The sequence below is a fragment of the Blennius ocellaris genome (assembly GCF_963422515.1).
Source record: "Blennius ocellaris genome assembly, chromosome: 23".
Classification (NCBI taxonomy): domain Eukaryota; kingdom Metazoa; phylum Chordata; class Actinopteri; order Blenniiformes; family Blenniidae; genus Blennius; species Blennius ocellaris.
Genome location: NC_137672.1, coordinates 17,965,733 through 17,985,970, shown reverse-complemented (window position 1 = coordinate 17,985,970; position 20,238 = coordinate 17,965,733). Strand labels below are relative to the sequence as shown.

General features: G+C 43.3%; 2 protein-coding genes across 2 annotated transcripts in view; both read right to left on the bottom strand.

Moving 5' to 3' along the window:
* The window catches only part of adisspb (adipose secreted signaling protein b), a 215,827-nt gene extending 215,716 nt beyond the window's left edge, over positions 1–111 (bottom strand). Inside the window, exon 1 of the mRNA XM_080519095.1 lies at positions 93–111. The gene's annotated coding sequence lies outside the window, so the exon portion shown is untranslated. The remainder of the gene's footprint in view (positions 1–92) is intronic.
* A 674-nt stretch (positions 112–785) lies between these two features.
* poln (polymerase (DNA directed) nu) overlaps positions 786–20,238 on the bottom strand; it is a gene marked incomplete at both ends in the record, with an annotated part of 62,796 nt that continues 43,343 nt past the window's right edge. Inside the window, 6 exons of the mRNA XM_080519012.1 lie at positions 786–878; positions 12,147–12,208; positions 12,424–12,491; positions 13,062–13,149; positions 13,238–13,348; positions 18,705–18,836. Of these exons, the coding sequence (XP_080375138.1) occupies positions 786–878; positions 12,147–12,208; positions 12,424–12,491; positions 13,062–13,149; positions 13,238–13,348; positions 18,705–18,836 (554 nt within the window). The remainder of the gene's footprint in view (positions 879–12,146; positions 12,209–12,423; positions 12,492–13,061; positions 13,150–13,237; positions 13,349–18,704; positions 18,837–20,238) is intronic.

The following is a 20,238-nucleotide window of genomic DNA, read 5'->3' as shown; positions in this document are numbered from 1 at the left end:
ACCAGTATATATATGGACTTTAGGAACAACCCCATGTGTTTATATTGTGAATAACGCTAAAGACTCATGTAGCCAAGTTTCTCCCATAACACCTCTCCCTCTCTCTCTCTCTCTCTCTCTCTCTCTCTCTCTCCTCTCACCCCCCCCACCGTTCAAACCAGCAGCAGTAGATTCAGCCATCCACTGATCTGAGCCTAAGTTGTGTCACCTGGCCGTTTGTAGAAAAGTAGACGTGAAGAAAAAAAAAAGTAACAAAAAAAATAAATAAAAAAAACAACAACAACAACAAAAAAAACATAAAACTACAACAAAAAATCTGATTTAAAAAAGAAAAAAAAGAAAAAAGGAATCAAACGTAATTGTTACAATGTTAACACTGACCCTCCTTGCCTTGCCTTGCCTTGCCTTGCCCCCCCCCCCCCCGCCTCTCCCTCCGTCCCCATTCATGACTCTGTCTGCAACCCTGGGCTAGACCACACACCTTCCATTCAGACCCGTCGCATCCTCCTCCACCCGAAGGCCCCCTTCTTCTCCACCCGACCCCCCCCCCCCCCCCAAAAAAAAAAAGCTCCACCTCTGCATGTGCCACCGAGCCTTGCTGCACTGCTTTTATTATTCCATTGGAAGCTTGTCGGACCCCCCCCTCCACCCCCCCAACCCCGACTCCATCCAGGCAGTGTTTGACAGGAAGCTGGCCCGTTTTGCACATGGTACTTTATAGGTGTGTGTGTGTGTGTGTGTGTGTGTGTGTGTGGTCACATGGTCCACTCACCGCCTGGATGACGTCACGCCCGCCGGCCAACCAACTGTAGAACGCAAAGAGCAATGCAAAGCGTGGCATGCCTCTGTACCCCCGCGCGTGCGTACGGCGCCTGCCTCTGGACACGTGTAGAAAGAAAAAAAAAAATTAATAATGAACACAATATACATACATATATAAATATATATATAAATAAAAATAGAAAGAAAATACGCTTCTTTTTATAGAATGAACGTAGAAAAGAAATGTGTTTCTTTCTTTGGGGGTAAAAAAACAACTAGCATTTGCATGAAACGTCTCTTTGAATGCAAATATAACTCTTGGGAGAGAAACTCCTCGCACATGACATACAGTGGAACCATAGACTTGTAATTACGTTTTTTTTTTTTTTTAATGTAGATTTAAACGATCTTATCAAACAACGGCGTGGAAATAAAGTTGGTCGTTAGCCAGTGGTTAACTTAAAAAAAAAAAAAACTCTTTACACGATAGCGCTGTTTAGAAAATGTTTGTATTCAAAACATGTTTACTTCCACGTGGAGGACGTGAGGCCAAGCATCTCTTAAAACCAGCCGGTGGTAGAGGTCTCACTTACTTCTGTCATCCTTCAAACTTTGCCAAGTACGCAGATTAAATTAAATAACGAGTTAAATATTGAGATTTTCTCTCCTCATAAGTGTCCTCAAACTCCAAAATGCCTAAAAATCAACTGTAAACGCCGGCTTTCTTCACTTCTGGTATTTTTTCTTAACTCCTTTAGTAATAAAGCTTCCATACTAATGTACTATCTAGTGCAGTATACTGCATTCCAATACAAAAAACTGTTTTCCTGAACTAACGAGCTCCATGGAGGCCAGGAGTCTTTTTTAATTTTAGTTGTAGTTCTTTTACTTCCGTCGCCGCTGACAGAATCTCGATATCGAACCGTTTATAATATGCAGACGAGTCAAAACTACTCGAGAGCAGATACTTATGAAAGTATGATTTGAATATGTTTTGCATTAAATGTCACTTATTACAAGATTAGCTCAAAGTCGGATTTAAAAAAAAAAAAAAATCCCCTGGACAATATTTCTACTGTTTTATATCGTTTCTGATCCATATTTTTGATTTGTTTTTAAACTAAATGTTCCTCACTTTCCAACGAGCATCAGCTTTGACTCATAATTGATTTATTTTACTTCAACTGGTTTGTTTACCTTCGACAGAGAGATTATTTGGAGAGACTTAGATTTGAACTAATAATCCACGGACGACGCGGCAGAACAAGAAAATATCAGGCGAAATGCTTAAAATACTTGAAAGTGACACCATTTTGAGTTTAGAGAAAGAAAAAAGAAGCCACAAACACAGAGTTGAGTCAGGAAAACCCAGCGGTCGTCGTTTTATAGCGTGAATGCGTAAAGATTTTCCCAAATAATCCGCCGACGAGGCACAAACGCACTGAAAGCATCACAGGGCACCGGTTTACATGTATTTCTATGGAGGACGTTTCATCAATGCATCTGCTTTGAACTTGGTTGTTGCTGGAGAGTTAAAAAAACAACAAATATATGTATATTTTTGGGGTTTTTTGGTGACATTTCTGGAGCTGCAGCACCACCGACTTTCCTTCAGTTTCTAGAATCTCACCAAGACGGTAAAATATCTACATTTAGCACCTCTTCTCATTGGCTTTCATTTAAAGTCCTAGTGAAATGAAGATTCCACCTCCAAAACACTCTGGTGTCGCTTCTAGGGACATTTTTCATGCTAACTGGCCGAAGGGTAAAATGCTAAAACGCGTCAATCTGCGAGAAAATAGCCGATAAACGGCGCTATTTCCTCTGCTGGGCGGAGCTTCTGACAATAACAGAGTGACATCACGAGTTGTGCACACGCCCAAGTTGTGTTTACATTATGGAGGATCAGAGTTTTGACCACGAAGAGGCGGTTCGACGCTTCGTCCTCCATTCGTCCTCGTCTCCTCGCCTCAGCAGCCGCCAGTTTTCACCTTTGAGGCTTTGAGGCTCCTGACTTTTGGCAGAACGACCGGCTTCCTGGATCCAACACGTCGAAGCGCTTTTCCGACTGTGGAATCACCGAAGACGAGTCCAGGTGCTACTTGATCGCTACTAGCCGCCCGAGCTAGCGGATAGCTACTAGCCGCTAGTGGCCCGTGCTCCTTTTCTCCTCTCTCGGTCTCTTCCAGGCTCAATCTTTCGTCAAGGCTCATAAAACGCCGACTATAACTTCAAAACACTGTAAAAACTTGGATATTTAAGAGGAAACAAGCCGATATAAACACAACAGATCGAGATCTGCACAACTTGTGATGTCACGCATAGGCTCCGCCCACGAAGAAGGATTCCCCCGACTTCCTCGGCTGGAGATTCAAAATTCAAATAACTTTGTTATGCGACAACAGTGGTGGGGCAGAGTCGGAGGAACCTTACAAGTAGAACCCCAACTATCGTTTTTTGCAAAGTAGTGTTTTACATTTCACTGGGACTTTAAATTAAATGAATTTTCTTGAATATGGCAAAAGACTTTCCCCAAAGAACTCGTCTCACGGTGGTCGCCAGACGACTCAAGCCCACCTTGAACCCCCCCCCTCCCCCACAGGAAGTGGCGCTGGACTAACAAGGCGCAGAGACGAGCTATATTGGTAGATCAACAAGCCAAACGTTGACGTGACAACGTCCTAATAGGAAGAACCTCTCGTATCATGCGTTCAAGACTTTTGGCCCCAAAAAATGTCAATTCCAAGAGGAAAACCAGATATTTTCATGGATTTGTTTGGAGTTAAAAGCAGACTCTGGTCTTGTTGAGCGTCGGCGGCGCCAGAGGTTCCGTCCCGGCCACGACTTTAGAGCGTCGGACATGTTGCGTCGGGCAGCGCGACTCAAGCTTCAGGAGACGAGGCCCGAGGCCGGTTTCTCCACACTCACACACACTCACACACACACACACACACTCACACACACCCTGTGGTGTAGACCCCCCATGGACGAATGTGAAGTCTGTCGATTCTGAGCCATTTCTGCTGCTGCCAATCTCACTTTGTTTTTTGTTTGTTTGCCTGATAAAATTGGTGTATTTCGAGAGAAACTATAATCCACGCCGGTACGTATCCTGAGTGACGGTGTCGTTGACGTCGAGGCCTTTTTTTTTGCAAAAAGGCCTTTATGCACTGGAGTTCAGCTACCTGGTGGACTGCGTGGCCTCGGGCGGTCAGAGGGGGATTTATTTTGGAATTGTAAAGACAAAGTGCACGGACTTTATCTGAGCAACGTCTGTTTTTTTTGGTTTTTTTAATTTACTTCATGTGAATGCTACGCCCTGTGAAGTCTCACCATTTCCTAATCCGGTACTGCATACTTGATGTTAGAATGTAGTAATTGAACTGTACGCGATGTCGACCGGAGTGCACGCTTCGCCGCACGCCACTCCTCCGCTGATGTACAATCGTACGAAGGTATTAGTCCTTTTTCTTCAGTTCAGAGTGCTTCACAACCCCCAAACCCAAACAAAACCACCCTAAATATCGTGATTCTCGCTAAGCTAAGGCAGAAACAGAGGCACAAGTTGAACGCAGCTTGTTTATTTTTGATTTTGTACCTTTACGAAATCACCAAAACTACCAAAAAACAGAGAAAAACAACCGTCTGGGTCAATCGTCATCAAGTCCAAACTGCACAACTGTACAGACCCTGTCGGGCGTCGCGCGGCAGCCTTGAGGGTAAAACGCTCGCAGGCATGAATGTAAACTGCCAACATTTCCCCCCCCCTGTCTTTACTTGTTTGCTTTACGAATGAGGGGGGGAGGAGCCTCGGGGGGGAGGGGGGGGCGGAGCCACACAAACGAGCAGCTATCGGTCGTCGAGACACGTTTGCGCGATTGTAAATAACTGTTATCACTACCTACTGCTGATGTTTTATTTACTCCAACCGACTCATCTTTGCTGGGTTTTTTTCCCAACCAAATCACGATGGGAATTTTTTTTTAATTTTTTTATTTGTCTCAGAAAATGGGCGTGGCCTGGATTGTTCCACCTCGCGAGGGAGGAATGTGCCACATTGGCAGTTAAAAGAGGGGTGTGTGTGTGGTGTTGTGTTGAATGTGTGTGTGTGTGGTGGTGGAGGAGGTCTGCAGCGACAGAGCCCCCCCCCCTCCCCCCCAATCAGCATGGACTCCCCCCCCCTCTCTCTCTCTCTCTCTCCACCTCCGCTGACGGACTTTGCTCGACCATAGCGAACGCAGAAGGACTCACTATGGACTGAGGCCACAGGTGCCAAGAACACAGAAGCACTTGTAGCACAACGGTGTCTTGTTTTGCTATTACGGAACCGGTCGTCTGGGATTATTATTATTATTATTGTTATTATTTTTTTACATTTCCTATGGATCAAGTTTCTCTCGTCTCCCGTGTGACTGACTGTACGTCTCACGCAGGACGTATAGAATTCGCACTGCAACCCAAGGCGGTTTTTTTGAGGTGGAAATTTGCCAAGGGTGACAGTGATTGCTGCGTTTGTATTTGTTTCAACACGATCCTATACTCAACTGTTATTGTTTGGAGGAGAAACAACAACAACAAGAAAGAAGAAGAAAAAAAAAAAGAGTCCTGCCCACGTGCCATCTGAATCAAGCAATAAATACGGAGAAACAAGACGACGACGCAAGATAACGGCGCAGAATCTACAAGGGTTTTTATCGGGGGAAAAAAACAAAAACATGAAATGCTGCATTGATATTGTAATCCTCATACTGTACCAGTCACAGCGTCATCACATCGAAGCCTGAGGGGGTGTTTGATTGTAAAATGTTTTGTTTTTTTTGGTATTTTTCTTTACAAAACGGTGTCAAAGTTGGTTTCTTTCTTCTTTTTTTTTTTAACTCAACATCGAAGTACACGGGTGTACCGCTGCATATTTGTACAGATGTCAATAGGAAGTGACACGAGAGGGATGACGGAGGCTAAAGGACGAGCAGTTCAAGCAGACGGGGTGGAAAAAAAAGAAAGGAAAGATGGCGTCGGCGCGCTCCGAAAAATATATTCAGACGTAAATCATTGAACTTTGAAGGGGACCTATGATGCTCACTTTCTATCATCTGCATGAGGAGTCTCACCTCATAAATCTCAGACCGCCTCATTAGACAGTCCTGAAGTTAAACCTTCTGATTAAAAGAAATGCTGAGTCACTAAAGACAATCCGTCTTTTTTGATTGGTAGTTGCAGTGGTTCTACTTTGGGGAAAATATGTTCTCAAACCAGACGTCTCAAGCTAAATTTGCTAGCATTCTTTTAAAAACATGTTTTTGGGGTGTTTTACAGGTGATTATTAACCACTGTGGAGCAGCCAAGGGATTCCGTTACCGTTTTATTATCCATTTCTTCAACCGTTTCCTTGAGTGACTCGACACCCCATCTGGTGGTACGAACTGGTATTGCGAGATTAAAACGGGATTACTTCTTCGAACGACTCAATATGCCATACGTGGTAGTAGATGGTATTGCAACACGGAATCACTGACTTGTAATTGGACACCAGCCTCAATGGGGACGAAGTTAATGTGTACATTGAGGATATTTACGGGTCATAACATGTTAATAAGGCATCATGGGTCCCCTTTAACTTCCGTCTAACTTCAACTACCGACTCCCAGAACCAATCAAATGACAACCTGCTGCCGCCGCATGGACCACAACTCTCCACTGTGTTGACGTTCCTCACTAGTCAGATTCAAAGTTTTTTATTCTGCTTTTCAATCTACGAGTTAGTACCTGTAAAGTTGTAAAGTACGTTCTACTGTAAATAGCATCTGGGTGGGGGTTCTTATTTTTATTTTTATTTTAATTTACCCCCTTTTGTATTTGAACCTGTGGATTTAAAATGAATAAATATATTTTAAGAGTATTTACAGAATTATTGAAGAGATTTGTACAGTAGAGCAGGTGCCCTACATCTCAAATGACCCCAGACTGACCCCCCAAGGTTAACGGCGCCATCTTAGCCACCCGGTGTGTGTGTGTGTGTGTGTGTGTGTGTGTGTGTGTGTGTGTGTGTTCACACCTCCCCGTCTGCTTGAACTCTCAGGACGCCGGCGAGCCGCCGGGTGAGGACAGCCTCTCTCTGTCACAGCCGCTGCCGGTTGCTAGGAGACCGACTCGCACAAAGCACAGCAGGGGGGGGGATTGAGGTGCAGCCGCACTGTGGTGGAGGCAGGCGGGTCGACCGGGCCGGCGCCGACGGAGGAACTGATGGAGAGGCGGATCAGACAGATAAGGGGGAGTAGGGGGGGGGGGGGGTGTAGTAGCCCCGGGGGGGGGGGGGGGGGGGGGGGGGGGAACTTTGGTTTCAGTGAGGAATTTCAGAGACGAGGCCTTCAGGTCGGGGGAGGAAACGGCGTTTTGAGCTGCACGTGTCAAAGAAACCTGCTGACTCAACCACAGTGCAGCTGCAACCTGGGTTTTTATTATTATTATTATAATTTATTTAGAAATTTGTTTTTAAATGGGGGTCTTTCAGCTTTCACGTCTCCTTTTCTGCCCCCCCCACCTTCCTTTGGAAGAGCCGCTCTGTCACCACCCAGGATTACCGACACGACTTATTATTGTGATCATCAACCATTTTCTTTTATACCGACGACAACTGGAAACACTGTATAGATGTAAAGATGGGATTTCTTGCATTATGACGATGATTGAAACATGGATGTACATATATTGTATCAATTAAAAATGATGATGCATTAAGCTTTTATATGTGGCACAAGTCAGACGTTTGTTTGTTCAAACTCAGACCTGGTTGTGGAGAGGGGATGGGGGGGGGGGGGGGGGTGGAGTTAAACGGGAGTTTGAAATCACAGATTTATACGGTGGCCCTGAAGTGCAAACTACAACAACAAATCACTAAACACAACAACAATTTGAAAAACACAACAGCAAATTGAAAAATCCAACACAAATGAAAAAACACAACAAATGAAAAAACAACAACAAATGAAAAAACACAACACAAATGTGTTTTTCATTTGTGTTGTGTTTTTCAACTTGCAGTTCTGTTTTTTCACTTGTTGTTTTTCATTTGCTGTTGTGAAAAAAACAAAACATCCTCACATTCATCTCCTGTTAGTCCGGATCAGAAAGAATGTGTTTTTTTGTTGAATTTTGTTTTTCAGAAAGAATTTTTTTTTTTTTACTTTTATTTTGAAAAAAAAACAGTTTCAAAAGTAGCTAATTAGCTAGTGATTCGTGACCGCAGCGCCCCCATTAGACCACCTACCAAATTTCAGCTCAATCGGACAATGTTTGCTAGCATGCTAACGGGCATGCTAGACCACAAGCTAGCCGATCCACCCGAAAATCTCAGGTGGTCCTCGGCAGGTGTCCCCCGAGCCGGAATCTGGTCTTACTTCAAATTCTGGTGTGAATGACACAGCGCTGATGGAACATGAAAGTTTTTTTTCAAAAACTGGCACCGACATGAATTTGAGCTGGACGATGGACGAGGTGAAATTTATGAGGCAGAAGCACAAATTTCACCTCGTCCTTACCGGCCTTTTCGCGACGTCCCTGATCAAACCCCAGAAGCTCATTCTGCACCGCAGCAGGAACGTTAAGCAACTGTTGGATTTTCCACATGGCACCTTTGTCCCGACTTAAAAAGTGACAACTCTCACAATTAGCGGCCGACATGAGGCGACATTTCAAATACATGATGGTGGAGGTGTGGTGGTGGGGGGTGGGGGTGGAGGTGGTGGTGGGGGGGGGTTAGGCTTTGTTGGACGTGTCACAAGACGCGGGGGTCTGCGCGGAATTTAAAGGGTCTTAATTGCGAGACAATATGAAAAGGGGAGTGAAGAGGGTCTGGCTGTGGCTGCCAGAGGCAAGGAAACTCGGTCAGTGTGTCGGGAAGTGTGTGTGTGTGTGTGTGTGTGTGTGTGTGTGTGCTGGAGCGTTTGTGGAATGTGCGAGTGTGAGAGCGAGACAGAAACAAAAAAAACTAAACTGAAGGGGTGAGAAGCTGGAGGCGCAGAGATATTAGAAGAGAAATCAGATCACCTGCTTTGAGTCGTGTGAAAAGATGGACGAGGTGAAATTTATGAGGCAGAAGCACAAATTAAAGATCAAACTATTCCAACGAGAGACTGGATTCCTGTTCTCCACCAGACTTCTGTCCTCCTTTTACGCCTCGAGTGCAGGAGCTAATAAAAGATGGAGCGTACCTTAAAAAAAACCTTAAAGGTATACAGGAGGATTTTCAGGAATTTTAGGAAAGAACCGCCCTCTCCACCGTTTGAAAAAAATGCGCATGCGCAACGCTGTTCCTGCTCCCGAGACGGAACGCCTACTAAAACGCGTGCGAGAGACATGCACGAGCCCAGTTCTCCTCGTGCACGCTCTGTTTACAAGTCACCAGTCGGCATCGCTCACATAAGCTCACTTTACAAGAAGATTTGCACCAGAGGGGGTGAAACTGTGTAAAAATGTCCGGCATAATGAGAGCCGTGTGGAGTGAGCTGCGCGCAGGGACGAGCACGTACGACGGGCTTACGTCATATATCACCAGAATGATTGACAATTGGGAGGACCAGTTATTTTGATGATCCACCCGGAAGAAGAAAATCCTCTACTATACCTTTAAGAAAACCTTCAGAAAACCCATAAGAAAATCCTTATGAAAACCCTTAAGAAAACCATAAGAAAACCTTAAGAAAACCATAAGAAAACCCTTAAAAAAAACCATAAGAAAACCCTTAAAAAAAACCCATAAGAAAACCCTTAAAAAAAAACAACATAAGAAAACCCTTAAAAAAAAACATAAGAAAACCCTTAAAAAAACCATAAGAAAACCCTTAAAAAAAACAACATAAGAAAACCCTTAAAAAAACCCATAAGAAAACCATAAAAAAAACAACAAGAAAACCCTTAAAAAAAACCATAAGAAAACCCTTAAAAAAAAACAACATAAGAAAACCCTTAAAAAACCCCATAAGAAAACCCTTAAAAAAAACCATAAGAAAACCCTTAAAAAAAAACAACATAAGAAAACCCTTAAAAAAAAACATAAGAAAACCCTTAAAAAAACCATAAGAAAACCCTTAAAAAAAACAACATAAGAAAACCCTTAAAAAAACCCATAAGAAAACCATAAAAAACAACATAAGAAAACCATAAAAAAAACCCATAAGAAAACCCTTAAAAAAAACCATAAGAAAACCCTTAAAAAAAAACAACATAAGAAAACCCTTAAAAAAAACCCATAAGAAAACCATAAAAAAAAACCATAAGAAAACCATAAAAAAACCCATAAGAAAACCCTTAAAAAAACCCATAAGAAAACCCTTAAAAAAAAACAACATAAGAAAACCCTTAAAAAAAAACCATAAGAAAACCCTTAAAAAAACCCATAAGAAAACCCTTAAAAAAAACAACAAGAAAACCCTTAAAAAAAACCATAAGAAAACCCTTAAAAAAAAACAACATAAGAAAACCCTTAAAAAAAACCATAAGAAAACCCTTAAAAAAAACCATAAGAAAACCCTTAAAAAAAAACAACATAAGAAAACCCTTAAAAAAAACCATAAGAAAACCCTTAAAAAAACCCATAAGAAAACCCTTAAAAAAAAACAACATAAGAAAACCCTTAAAAAAAACCATAAGAAAACCATAAAAAAAACCATAAGAAAACCATAAAAAAACCCATAAGAAAACCCTTAAAAAAACCCATAAGAAAACCCTTAAACAAAAACAACATAAGAAAACCCTTAAAAAAACCCATAAGAAAACCCTTAAAAAAAAACAACATAAGAAAACCCTTAAAAAAAACCATAAGAAAACCCTTAAAAAAAAAACATAAGAAAACCCTTAAAAAAACCCATAAGAAAACCCTTAAACAAAAAACATAAGAAAACCCTTAAAAAAAACCATAAGAAAACCCTTAAACAAAAACAACATAAGAAAACCCTTAAAAAAACCCATAAGAAAACCCTTAAAAAAAAACAACATAAGAAAACCCTTAAAAAAAACCATAAGAAAACCCTTAAAAAAAAAACATAAGAAAACCCTTAAAAAAACCATAAGAAAACCCTTAAAAAAAAAACATAAGAAAACCCTTAAAAAAAACCATAAGAAAACCCTTAAACAAAAACAACATAAGAAAACCCTTAAAAAAAACCATAAGAAAACCCTTAAAAAAAAACATAAGAAAACCATAAGAAAACCTTAAGAAAACTCAAAACGCCGTTTCCTCCCCCGACCTTATTCTTATAAGTGGAATTAAACAAGTGAAATAATCGTTATTCTTATTTACAGATTTTGACTTAAAAAAAGCTGATTAAAAGCTTTTACTATAAAAACTCATGATTTTACATTTTGTTCAGTTCAAATTTGAGTTTATCGTGACAATTTCTTTTTTTTTTTTTTAAATCATGAAGTTTTCCAAAGAAGCCCTGCTGAGTTGGTGGTTTCGTTCTGGAAACACATCTTGCTTCGAGGTGAAGGAAGGATGTGAGAGTCCGACAGCAGGCGAACACTTTTTATTCAACGAGGATCGAGGAAGAAAACATGGAACCAGCAACCTTAATTCAGGAATAAAACAACTCCTCACAGTGTGTTTGATCAACCACGTGAACAACTTGGCAACAGAGAACAAACACATTGTTGGTCCTGATAAGATAAGGAGGAGGAGGAGGAGGAGGAGGAGGAGGAGGAACATTCTTTTTCTCTTTTTTGCAGGATGAGCAGCGAAAGAGAGAGGGAGGAAAGAAAGAAAGAAAGAAAGAACTGGTGCAATCCAGTCTGTGGCTCCAAGCAAGAACTGGGAGCTGCAGCTGCCTGTGGTTTCCATGGCGACGAGGATGCAGGACAAGAGAAGAGCGAGAGCGAGAGCGAGAGAGAGAGAGAGAGAGAGAGAGAGAGAGAGAGGATGTGAAGAGCAGAGAGAACACGAGGGGAGAAATGGAACAAGAAACCCAGAGAGAGCAGAGGGGTGAGAGAAAGGTAGATTTAATAGAGAGGCGTGGAGGAAGAGGAGGAAGAGGAAGAGGAGGAAGAGGAGGAGGAAGACTCAGGGAGGAAGGATGTTCAGCTTAGACATGGAGCCCCAAGACTTGCCACTGGAGATCGCCACCTTCAGGGGAACCTGGAAAAATACATCAGTGAAAGAAAAGGTCACACACGCACGCACACACACACACACACGCACACACGCACACGCACACGTTTCTATTTCTGCACACAAATTAAATAATACATTCAATCACATCCTCCTCCTGCGTCTCTACTTCCATTATCTTGTGCGCCGTGTTGATTCAAAAAAAACAAAAAAAGCTCAACAGCGTGAAGATGCGAATCCCTCGCCGCTGAAAAATCTCCCACAATCCCACGACTTTACTCACTTTGAGATGAACGCCGAGGTGGTGGATGTGCTGGAGGGACTCCATCGTGCTCTTCACCAGAGCTGCACACAACATCAACACAAAAAAAAGTAAAAGTTAATGAAAATAAACTAAAATATGACACTTTTTAATTCCACTGATTTGCCATAAAACACGTTGCTAATCGATAGAAGTTCCTGCGTTTTCAAGAACTTGACTCCGGGTGACGTCGTCGCGTAAACCCACATCGGACGTTTAAGCATTTTACGCAACAAAATGTGGCGTGAACTGAATTTACCTGCAAACTGCTCCAGCTGGGAGTCTTCCACTTCGAACAGGAGCTCGTCGTGGAGCTGCGCGATCAGCCTGCAGAACATATTGAAAAAAAAAAAAAATACTCAAACAAATTGACTCTGATGTGAAGCGGCAGCAGTCACTCATTAGCGCCCCCCTCAGGAGCTGGTCGGTAGCACAGCGAGGATTGTTTAGCGTCCACAGGCTCTTCGTCAAAACACAGTTTCTTGAAATTTAGAGCAGATTTGGGAAACTTCGCATTGTTTTAATATCGACGTCCATCTGAAACCGGCTTCGCCAGTAAAATATGTACGAGTTATGGCTGCTATTGCTTTTCCCTGTTCAAAGTCTTCAAAGCATTCTCAAAAAGTTGCGTTTTCAGCAGGACGCAGAAACCGCCAAGGAAAAGTTTGACATTTTCACTGAAAAACGACCTCAATTTAACAGCTTCTCCACCAAAGTGAGCTTTTATTGTATCGTTAATGACAAAAGCTGCAGAACAAAGAAGATCAAAGGCGATGGAACGTTCCCACGACTCTTTTCTCTGCATGCAACCAACTAGTGGTCTGGACAGGAACTGCAGTGGGTTTTTTTTTTTTGTGTGTTTTCTGCATTCCACGGGACCGATGGTGTTTGTCTCACCTGGGAGAGAGCGAGCCGGAGGAGGAAGAGGAGGAGGCCAGGTTGAAGATTCTGATCATGGCCGTCTTACAGAGATCAGCAGCAGAGCCTGAGCACACAAATATTTAGCAAAAGTAAACCTGCTCGTCGTGAGGCGATACAAGTTTATTAATGCACGCAACCGTCACCCGGCGCACCTTGAACCACGAAGTTGACAGCCTGCCGCTCGGCCTGCATGCGGACGCCCCAGACGGGGCAGCTGATGTTGGGAAGAGCTCGCCGCCGACCCATGATGGACAGGACGTAACCTGCAAACACAAAAATAAAACTCAGCGGGTTATTTTTAACACTTTCTAGCATTTGTCCATTTCTTTTTTTTTTACAGTAATCATACGGATACAAATATTTTCCAACTATTATGAGATTAAACCAGCCTGAGCAGCTCTATCTAGACAGTAACATGATTTTCTAGATTAAACTAGCTTGAGCAGCTCTATCTCGACAGTAACATGATTTTCTAGATTAAACTAGCTTGAGCAGCTCTATCTAGACAGTAACATGATTTTCTAGTTTAAACCAGCCTGAGCAGCTCTATCTAGACAGTAACATGATTTTCTAGATTAAACTAGCTTGAGCAGCTCTATCTCGACAGTAACATGATTTTCTAGATTAAACCAGCCTGAGCAGCTCTATCTAGACAGTAACATGATTTTCTAGATTAAACCAGCCTGAGCAGCTCTATCTAGACAGTAACATGATTTTCTATTGTATCAATTGTTTTGATTCGGATCACCACCGACTTTTAATAATTTTTTCCTTTGATTAAAAAACTCCAGTCTAACAATTTTTTAAGAAGATCAGCTTATTCGTTTTTGAGATACGTGACAAATATACGCGGAAGATTTTATAACCTCCTTGGCGGAGGTAAAATAAAAAAAATTGCCATTAGTGTATTTATATGTGATTTCATTTTAAATACCTTTTTATTTTTGGTTAAATAAAAACTCTTTTGATCTTTATATTCAGATTTTTATCAGCATTTCTTTTAAAAAAAATTAATAAATAAATAAAATGGAAAAGGGGGAACCAGAAAAAACAAAACACAAACCTTCACTACACTGTTAAAAAATAATAAAAATAAAAAAGTGACTTATTTTCAGTAACTTGCACAACCCTGCACATTATCGTATGCAGGTATGCAGCACACAAACACACACACACACACACACACACAGGACCGGGACATTCCGCCAAGTGGACAAAGGCGGCGGCTTTACCGCTAAACCCCTCTCGTGTCCGTCGCTATAAGCTGAGCCGGGCGTGAAACCTGAATGAGCCTCTAGGAAACGAGCGACAAACACGAACCGCCGGCCCTTTGTGAGGCGGCCGGTGACACGCGCATGTGACCTCTTGGCCAGGAATGTGACCTTTGTTCCGGGTGTGATAGTGCCGCGCGGTGGACTTTGTTGTTTTGGGGGCGAGAAACGCATTGCGTAGATGCCGTTCAAAGACACGCACAGGTATGGAAGTGAGTCAAACTGGAATGTGTGTGTTCGTCAAATCCATTGACGAACACACACCCCTCCCCCCTCCCCACACACACACACACACACATACATGCATAGACAAACACAGTAGGGGTCATTGCTGACCCAAGTTCATGGCAGTTTCATGATTGCACGGTTCAAGGTCAACTGATCAACAACGATACAGAAAGATTTGAACGGATCGTACTTGTTCCGTTTTTAAGAGTCCGAACCTCAAACTCGTGGAAAACCAACTTGAAAAGTGGAAAAATCTGGAAACGGGTCTTGGTCATTACAGCCTTGTTTAGTCGACAAAGTTTAAAGTGGAAAAGGACGTTTTATTGAGCTTTGAGTGTTTGTTTACATCACTTACTGATTTAGAGTGACTCTAAATACAAAAAGAAAAAGTGCGTGAATCATAGGGTCACGTCGTTTCGGACGAAGGTCGAAATGGACTCAGAAAGAAATCATCGGATTTTAAAGTCGGACGTCACATGGCTAAGAAATGGGTTTTTAGGCTCATCAGGCATCCATTTATCTTCTGCGCCACTTTATTGGGCTCAGGGTCAGAGGGTTGTCCACACGGTTTGTCCAAGTGTCCTTGAGCAAGACACTGAACCATAAAGGGCATCCAATGGACGGATTGAGCTCCTCGCATGGCAGCGAAACCTAAAACTCCAAACCCAACCGGGAACCAGGACTGGAACATGAAAGGAGAACCTCTTGTTCAGGCTCAATCTGACTCCGTTCAGAGAAATCCAGCTGTGGATCCAAAAGCTTGTCCTTGTCCGTCCATCAAACTCTTCCCCCCCCTGCGCTTCCCAGCAGCCATCTCCTCTCGCTCGCCTCGTCTCTTTGCCTTCACACCTTCACTTTGCCCTTTGCCTCGGCAGCCATTCCGTCTGACGGCGGCATCGCCGTATCAGATACCAGGCGGCTATAAACGAAGGGCCGCGGCGTATTAATCTCAGCCGGTCAATCTTTTTTTTTGGACAGTGCGTGTCTTCTTCCAGCCGGCAACGAGGCTGCAGAGAACTATTTTATTGATCCTGGGCAGAAACGAGCGAGCGAAGGATGCGAGAGAGCGAGAGAGAGAGAGAGAGAGAGAGAGAGACATCAAAGCAGTGATATAGACGGGAGCAGGCTAACTGTGAACATCTCAGACCAAAGACCTGCAGTGGCGTTGACATGTTTGTTTGGGGTTTAAAAAATCTGCGTTGACGCTCGCCGCCCCCCCCACCGTGTGACGACGGCACCGAATTGCACACGAGGACCGAGCAAAGTTTGCGGATTCCCAAGAAGGCGAAGCGTTGGACTTTACCAAGACTTTTCACCGCCGACGAAGCAACAACGTCTAACAGCCTTAGGTTTTTCTTTTCTATATTCCAACTCTTTTGATTGACATTTTTCAATCCAATACAAATAGAACGGTATATTTCTGAAGTAATAAAGACCCTCATGCCCCCCCCCCCCCCCTTAACCCACTCAGGTCAAACCACCTTGGACACGTGGCACAAACCTACAACACAAACATAAACAGTCGTACACACACTCATACCACGTAAAAGACAGACATTAAAGATGGAGAAAAAATTAATAAATAAATAAAATAAACATATAAATAAATAGAAGAGATGATTCCTCATCAGGATCTGGGTATAAATCAAGAGAAAGGGACTCCACCAGCTCTGAAACGTTTAACGAGAACCGGAGTTTTTCCAATTTTAGATTATAGAGGACTTCTTTAATCCAACGACCTTATGATGGGGGGGGGGGGGGAACTTCCAATTGTATAAAATGAGTCGCCTGGCCAACGGGGTCGTAAAGGCAACGGTATGTTCTAGTGACTTCGAAAATGTGGTAGGCTGTTCTTCTCTTATTTTATTTTTTTTTCTTTCCTGCCAGCACCGTCAGCATGTTTAGATTCCGTGTTCGTCTCTGACGGCTGACGAAATCACAACCAGCGCCGAAAGTCCCCGCAGCCAGACAGACGGACAGACGGACGGACGGACGGACGGACGGCGAGGGACGAGCGGAGCCCTGAAATCCCAGCGCCGTCTCCGACGGGAGCGTCGCCATGGCGATGAGCTGATTTAAAGCCCACAGTTTGGCGCCTGGTCGCTCAGCCCCCTCAGAGGCTTTTCCCTCGGTGATCGGAGCGTGGCGTTTTGAAAGAGTGGCTCCATTACGAGCCTTGGATGAGGAGCGTGTTCTCTGGGAGCCGGGGGGGGGGGGGGGGGCGCCGGTGATAGGTTGTAGTGGATGATTGAGCGCCTGTCTGTGCGGAGCGACGGGCCGGTGTGTGTGTGTGTGTGTGTGTGTGTGTGTGTGTGTGAGAGAGTAAAGTGTCTGGCGTAGCAGCCGACGTGATAAACACCACGCACGCTGACCTACTTCCAAGACTTCTACCGCAAAACAAGGTTCTCAAAACACGTGCAAAATTAGCGCATTTCTACCAATTCCTGCAAATCGTGACAATTTACGACGCGGCTGGTTGAGACTGAAGTTCGAATTAAGAAAGAAGCTTAACATTTTCTAACCCTAACCCCAACTGAAATATCAATTTAGAAAATATTGTGTAACACTGGATTGTGTCTTCCACCTAATATATAACCTTTAACCTATTAATTGTTATTTGAGACGCATTGGTTTCCATGACGATGACGGATTTCAAAGCGAGCTTCCTGTAGGGGGCGCCAAGCCGTTTAAGGCCCGCTTTACCGCTTAACGTTCGTTGCGTTCTGCGTCTCTGTTTACGTGACGACGGCGCTCCGGAAACGAAACGTCCAGAAAACGTACGCTTTTGAAAACAGGTGGAACTTTTGAAAACGCTGTTGCGACTCCCTGGTAGTAGAAGATCGTTAGCTTCAGTCCGGATCGTACATCAGTCAGAAAACAGTGATTTAAAAAAAAAATAATAATAATAATTTTATTCTGAAGGATGATTGATGCTTCGCAGGGAAGATGAAGGTTGGACTCCATCTTGGTTCTCAGTAGCGACTCGTCCGTTCTGATGTATTCTGACCTCATCCTGCCGCACCGAGGGTTAAAGTGCAGACTTTACACTATTTTGTGTGAGCGTGTTCAAGTCTCAGGTGTGCTGCGTCGGCACTTTCCTTGGATTATAAATAGTGTCCCGTCTGAACCATCACACGCCCCCCCCCCAACCCCCACCAAACCCCCCTCAACCCCCCCTCAACCCACCGCTCTCCATCCACTCTGTCCCCTTCAAGTATTGACCCACGGCAGTTTGTCTCAGTCCTGCCAATGCAATCACATCTTCTTCATGTGTGTGTGTGTGTGTGTGTGTGTGTGTGTGTGTGTGTGTGTGTGTGTGTGTGTGTGTGTGTGTGTGTGATCGTAGTGCACAGAGGAAGTCAGAAATGCAGGCGTATACAAACACATATAGAACTCGTAATTCCCGCCTTCAACCAGAGCGTCGACTAATTTTAACCTCTAATACCCGTAAATAATTCACCGTCCAATACCGAGCTGCTCCTCAGCATAACACCTTCGATCGTCTCGCTAACTTTCAGGCGACGCTTTACACCAGTGTTTTTCAACCTTTTTGAGCAAGGCACACTTTTTACTATAGAAAAATCTGGAAGCACACCACCACCTGAAAATGTTAAAATGTGAAACTCTGTAGCCTCTATTAACAATATAAAGTCACTCTCATCAAAGACATCAAAGTCATTCTCATCAAAGCTTTATCAACAGGAATCAAGGAAATACAGAAAAAAAGTATTTCCCAATTTCTTTTTTTTTTTTTTTTTTTTTTTTTTAAACCTGGACCTGATGGATGAAGAGCTGAGATCCTGGTTCACATTCTTCCTTTTCAAAAACTTCTCCATCACTGTCACTGACACAGTACTTTGATACAAGATGGTAGCAGGAGGTGGAGATGAACCACACTGACGTCTGTCACTTTACATTTCACCGGCAAAGTTCTGTGCTGCCCTCTAGTGGTGAAGAGTATTTATACATGATTACTCTGCAACACACTGTGAGAGCAAATGTTTTTTAGAAAAAAAATGTGAAATTGGATAATTTCCCACGGCTCACCTGACGAGATCTGGAGGAAACACCAGTGGTTGAAAAACACCGTTTTGCAGAGCCGTGGTGAACATACACGCACCTCGCTCGCGGCTCTGCCGGACGGTTTTGTGGATGAAGGCCTGGACTTCCCCGTACGTCTGGAGGAAGCGGTCCTGGAACTGCCCGGCCTGCGCCACGCTCACGCCCAAGATCTCGGACAGACGCTCGCGCCCTAAACAAAGCAAAACACAACAGGTGCAGATTTTTAATTACTTACATTTATTAAGAGGAGCTGCTTTTTTTTTTTTAGGGATATTTCACTGTATTCTATACCAGAAAGTTTGATTTCGACATTTTCCATATTGAGTTTTTTTTGATATTGTGAAAATCATCGTCACATATAATCTGTGCTACAACAAATAAAAACCTTAAAATTTTTAATTTAAAGTGTATCACGGCATCATTTTACCGGTCCGGGTCACTCAAGATGAAATATGTGGGACTAATATGGGGTCGTGCTATTTAGACGCTGTTAATTTGAAATAGTTTACATTTTGCTTTCTTACTATTAATATTTTTGCACTTTTTGCACTGTTCTGTTATTTTATATTTAATTTTATTCAATTTTTTGTGTATATACTTACTTATTTATGTATGTCGGCTCCAGGGTAGACGGCAAAATAAGAATTTCATTCACTGTGAAACCTGGCTTTCACTGGTGATGTGACAATAAAACACCTTGAACCTTGAATATTGGATGACTCAGGGTAAATGGTGGTGTGGAGGTTCAAGTCATAGTGGGAATGTTAGAGGCTAAAGTGCCTCTGTGGTTTTCGCAGGTTCTGGTTTGCCAATAAATTCTAGAGATGTTTTGCTGTTGGAGCATAAAATAGGTTTTATGGGATTCAACACGTACTTGTATCGGTACTGGGATGTATCTCAAGTGTAGTACTCGTATTTGTACTCATCCTTTAAAGAAAAAAGTGGTATCAGCACATCCCTAAGTTCTTTCATCAAGAAGAAAATGATTCCTAAGTGGTTTCTGGCACCGCTTACGAAAAGCTCCGCTCCACTTGTTGAAAATCATCTCCTAGGATAATAAGTGGGATTGTTGAAGTCAGGGAGGTCACACATGATCATACTGGAAGTGAAATAAAAATCACATTTAGTGTTGGAAAAAGGAAAAGAAGAAGCCAGAGGGGGGAGGGGGGGAGAGAGGGGGGGGGGGGGGGGGAGGGGGTGAGGCAGAGGACGAAGAGGACCAGAGGGTAAGAGACGAGGAGAGCCAAGTCAAGAGTGAGAAATTGAAGAGGACAAGATAAAAGGAACAGATCAGGGCAAGACTGCAAGGGTGTGTGTGTGTGTGTGTGTGTGTGTGTGTGTGTGTGTGTGTGTGTGTGTGTGTGTGTGTGTGTGTGTGTGTGTGTGTGTGTGTGTGTGTGTGTGTGTGTGTGTGTGTGTGTGTGTGTGTGTGTGTGTGTGAGAGAGAGAGAGAGTTGATGTACGGTTCGTGGCGTGTGCGACAGGAAGTCAGCATTAACACCGCCACCCTCCAGAAACTCGCCGGCCAGAATGATGGACGGGCTCATGGTTCCGACTCGGAGTGGAAGATTTCACATTCGTCCGCCGCAGGA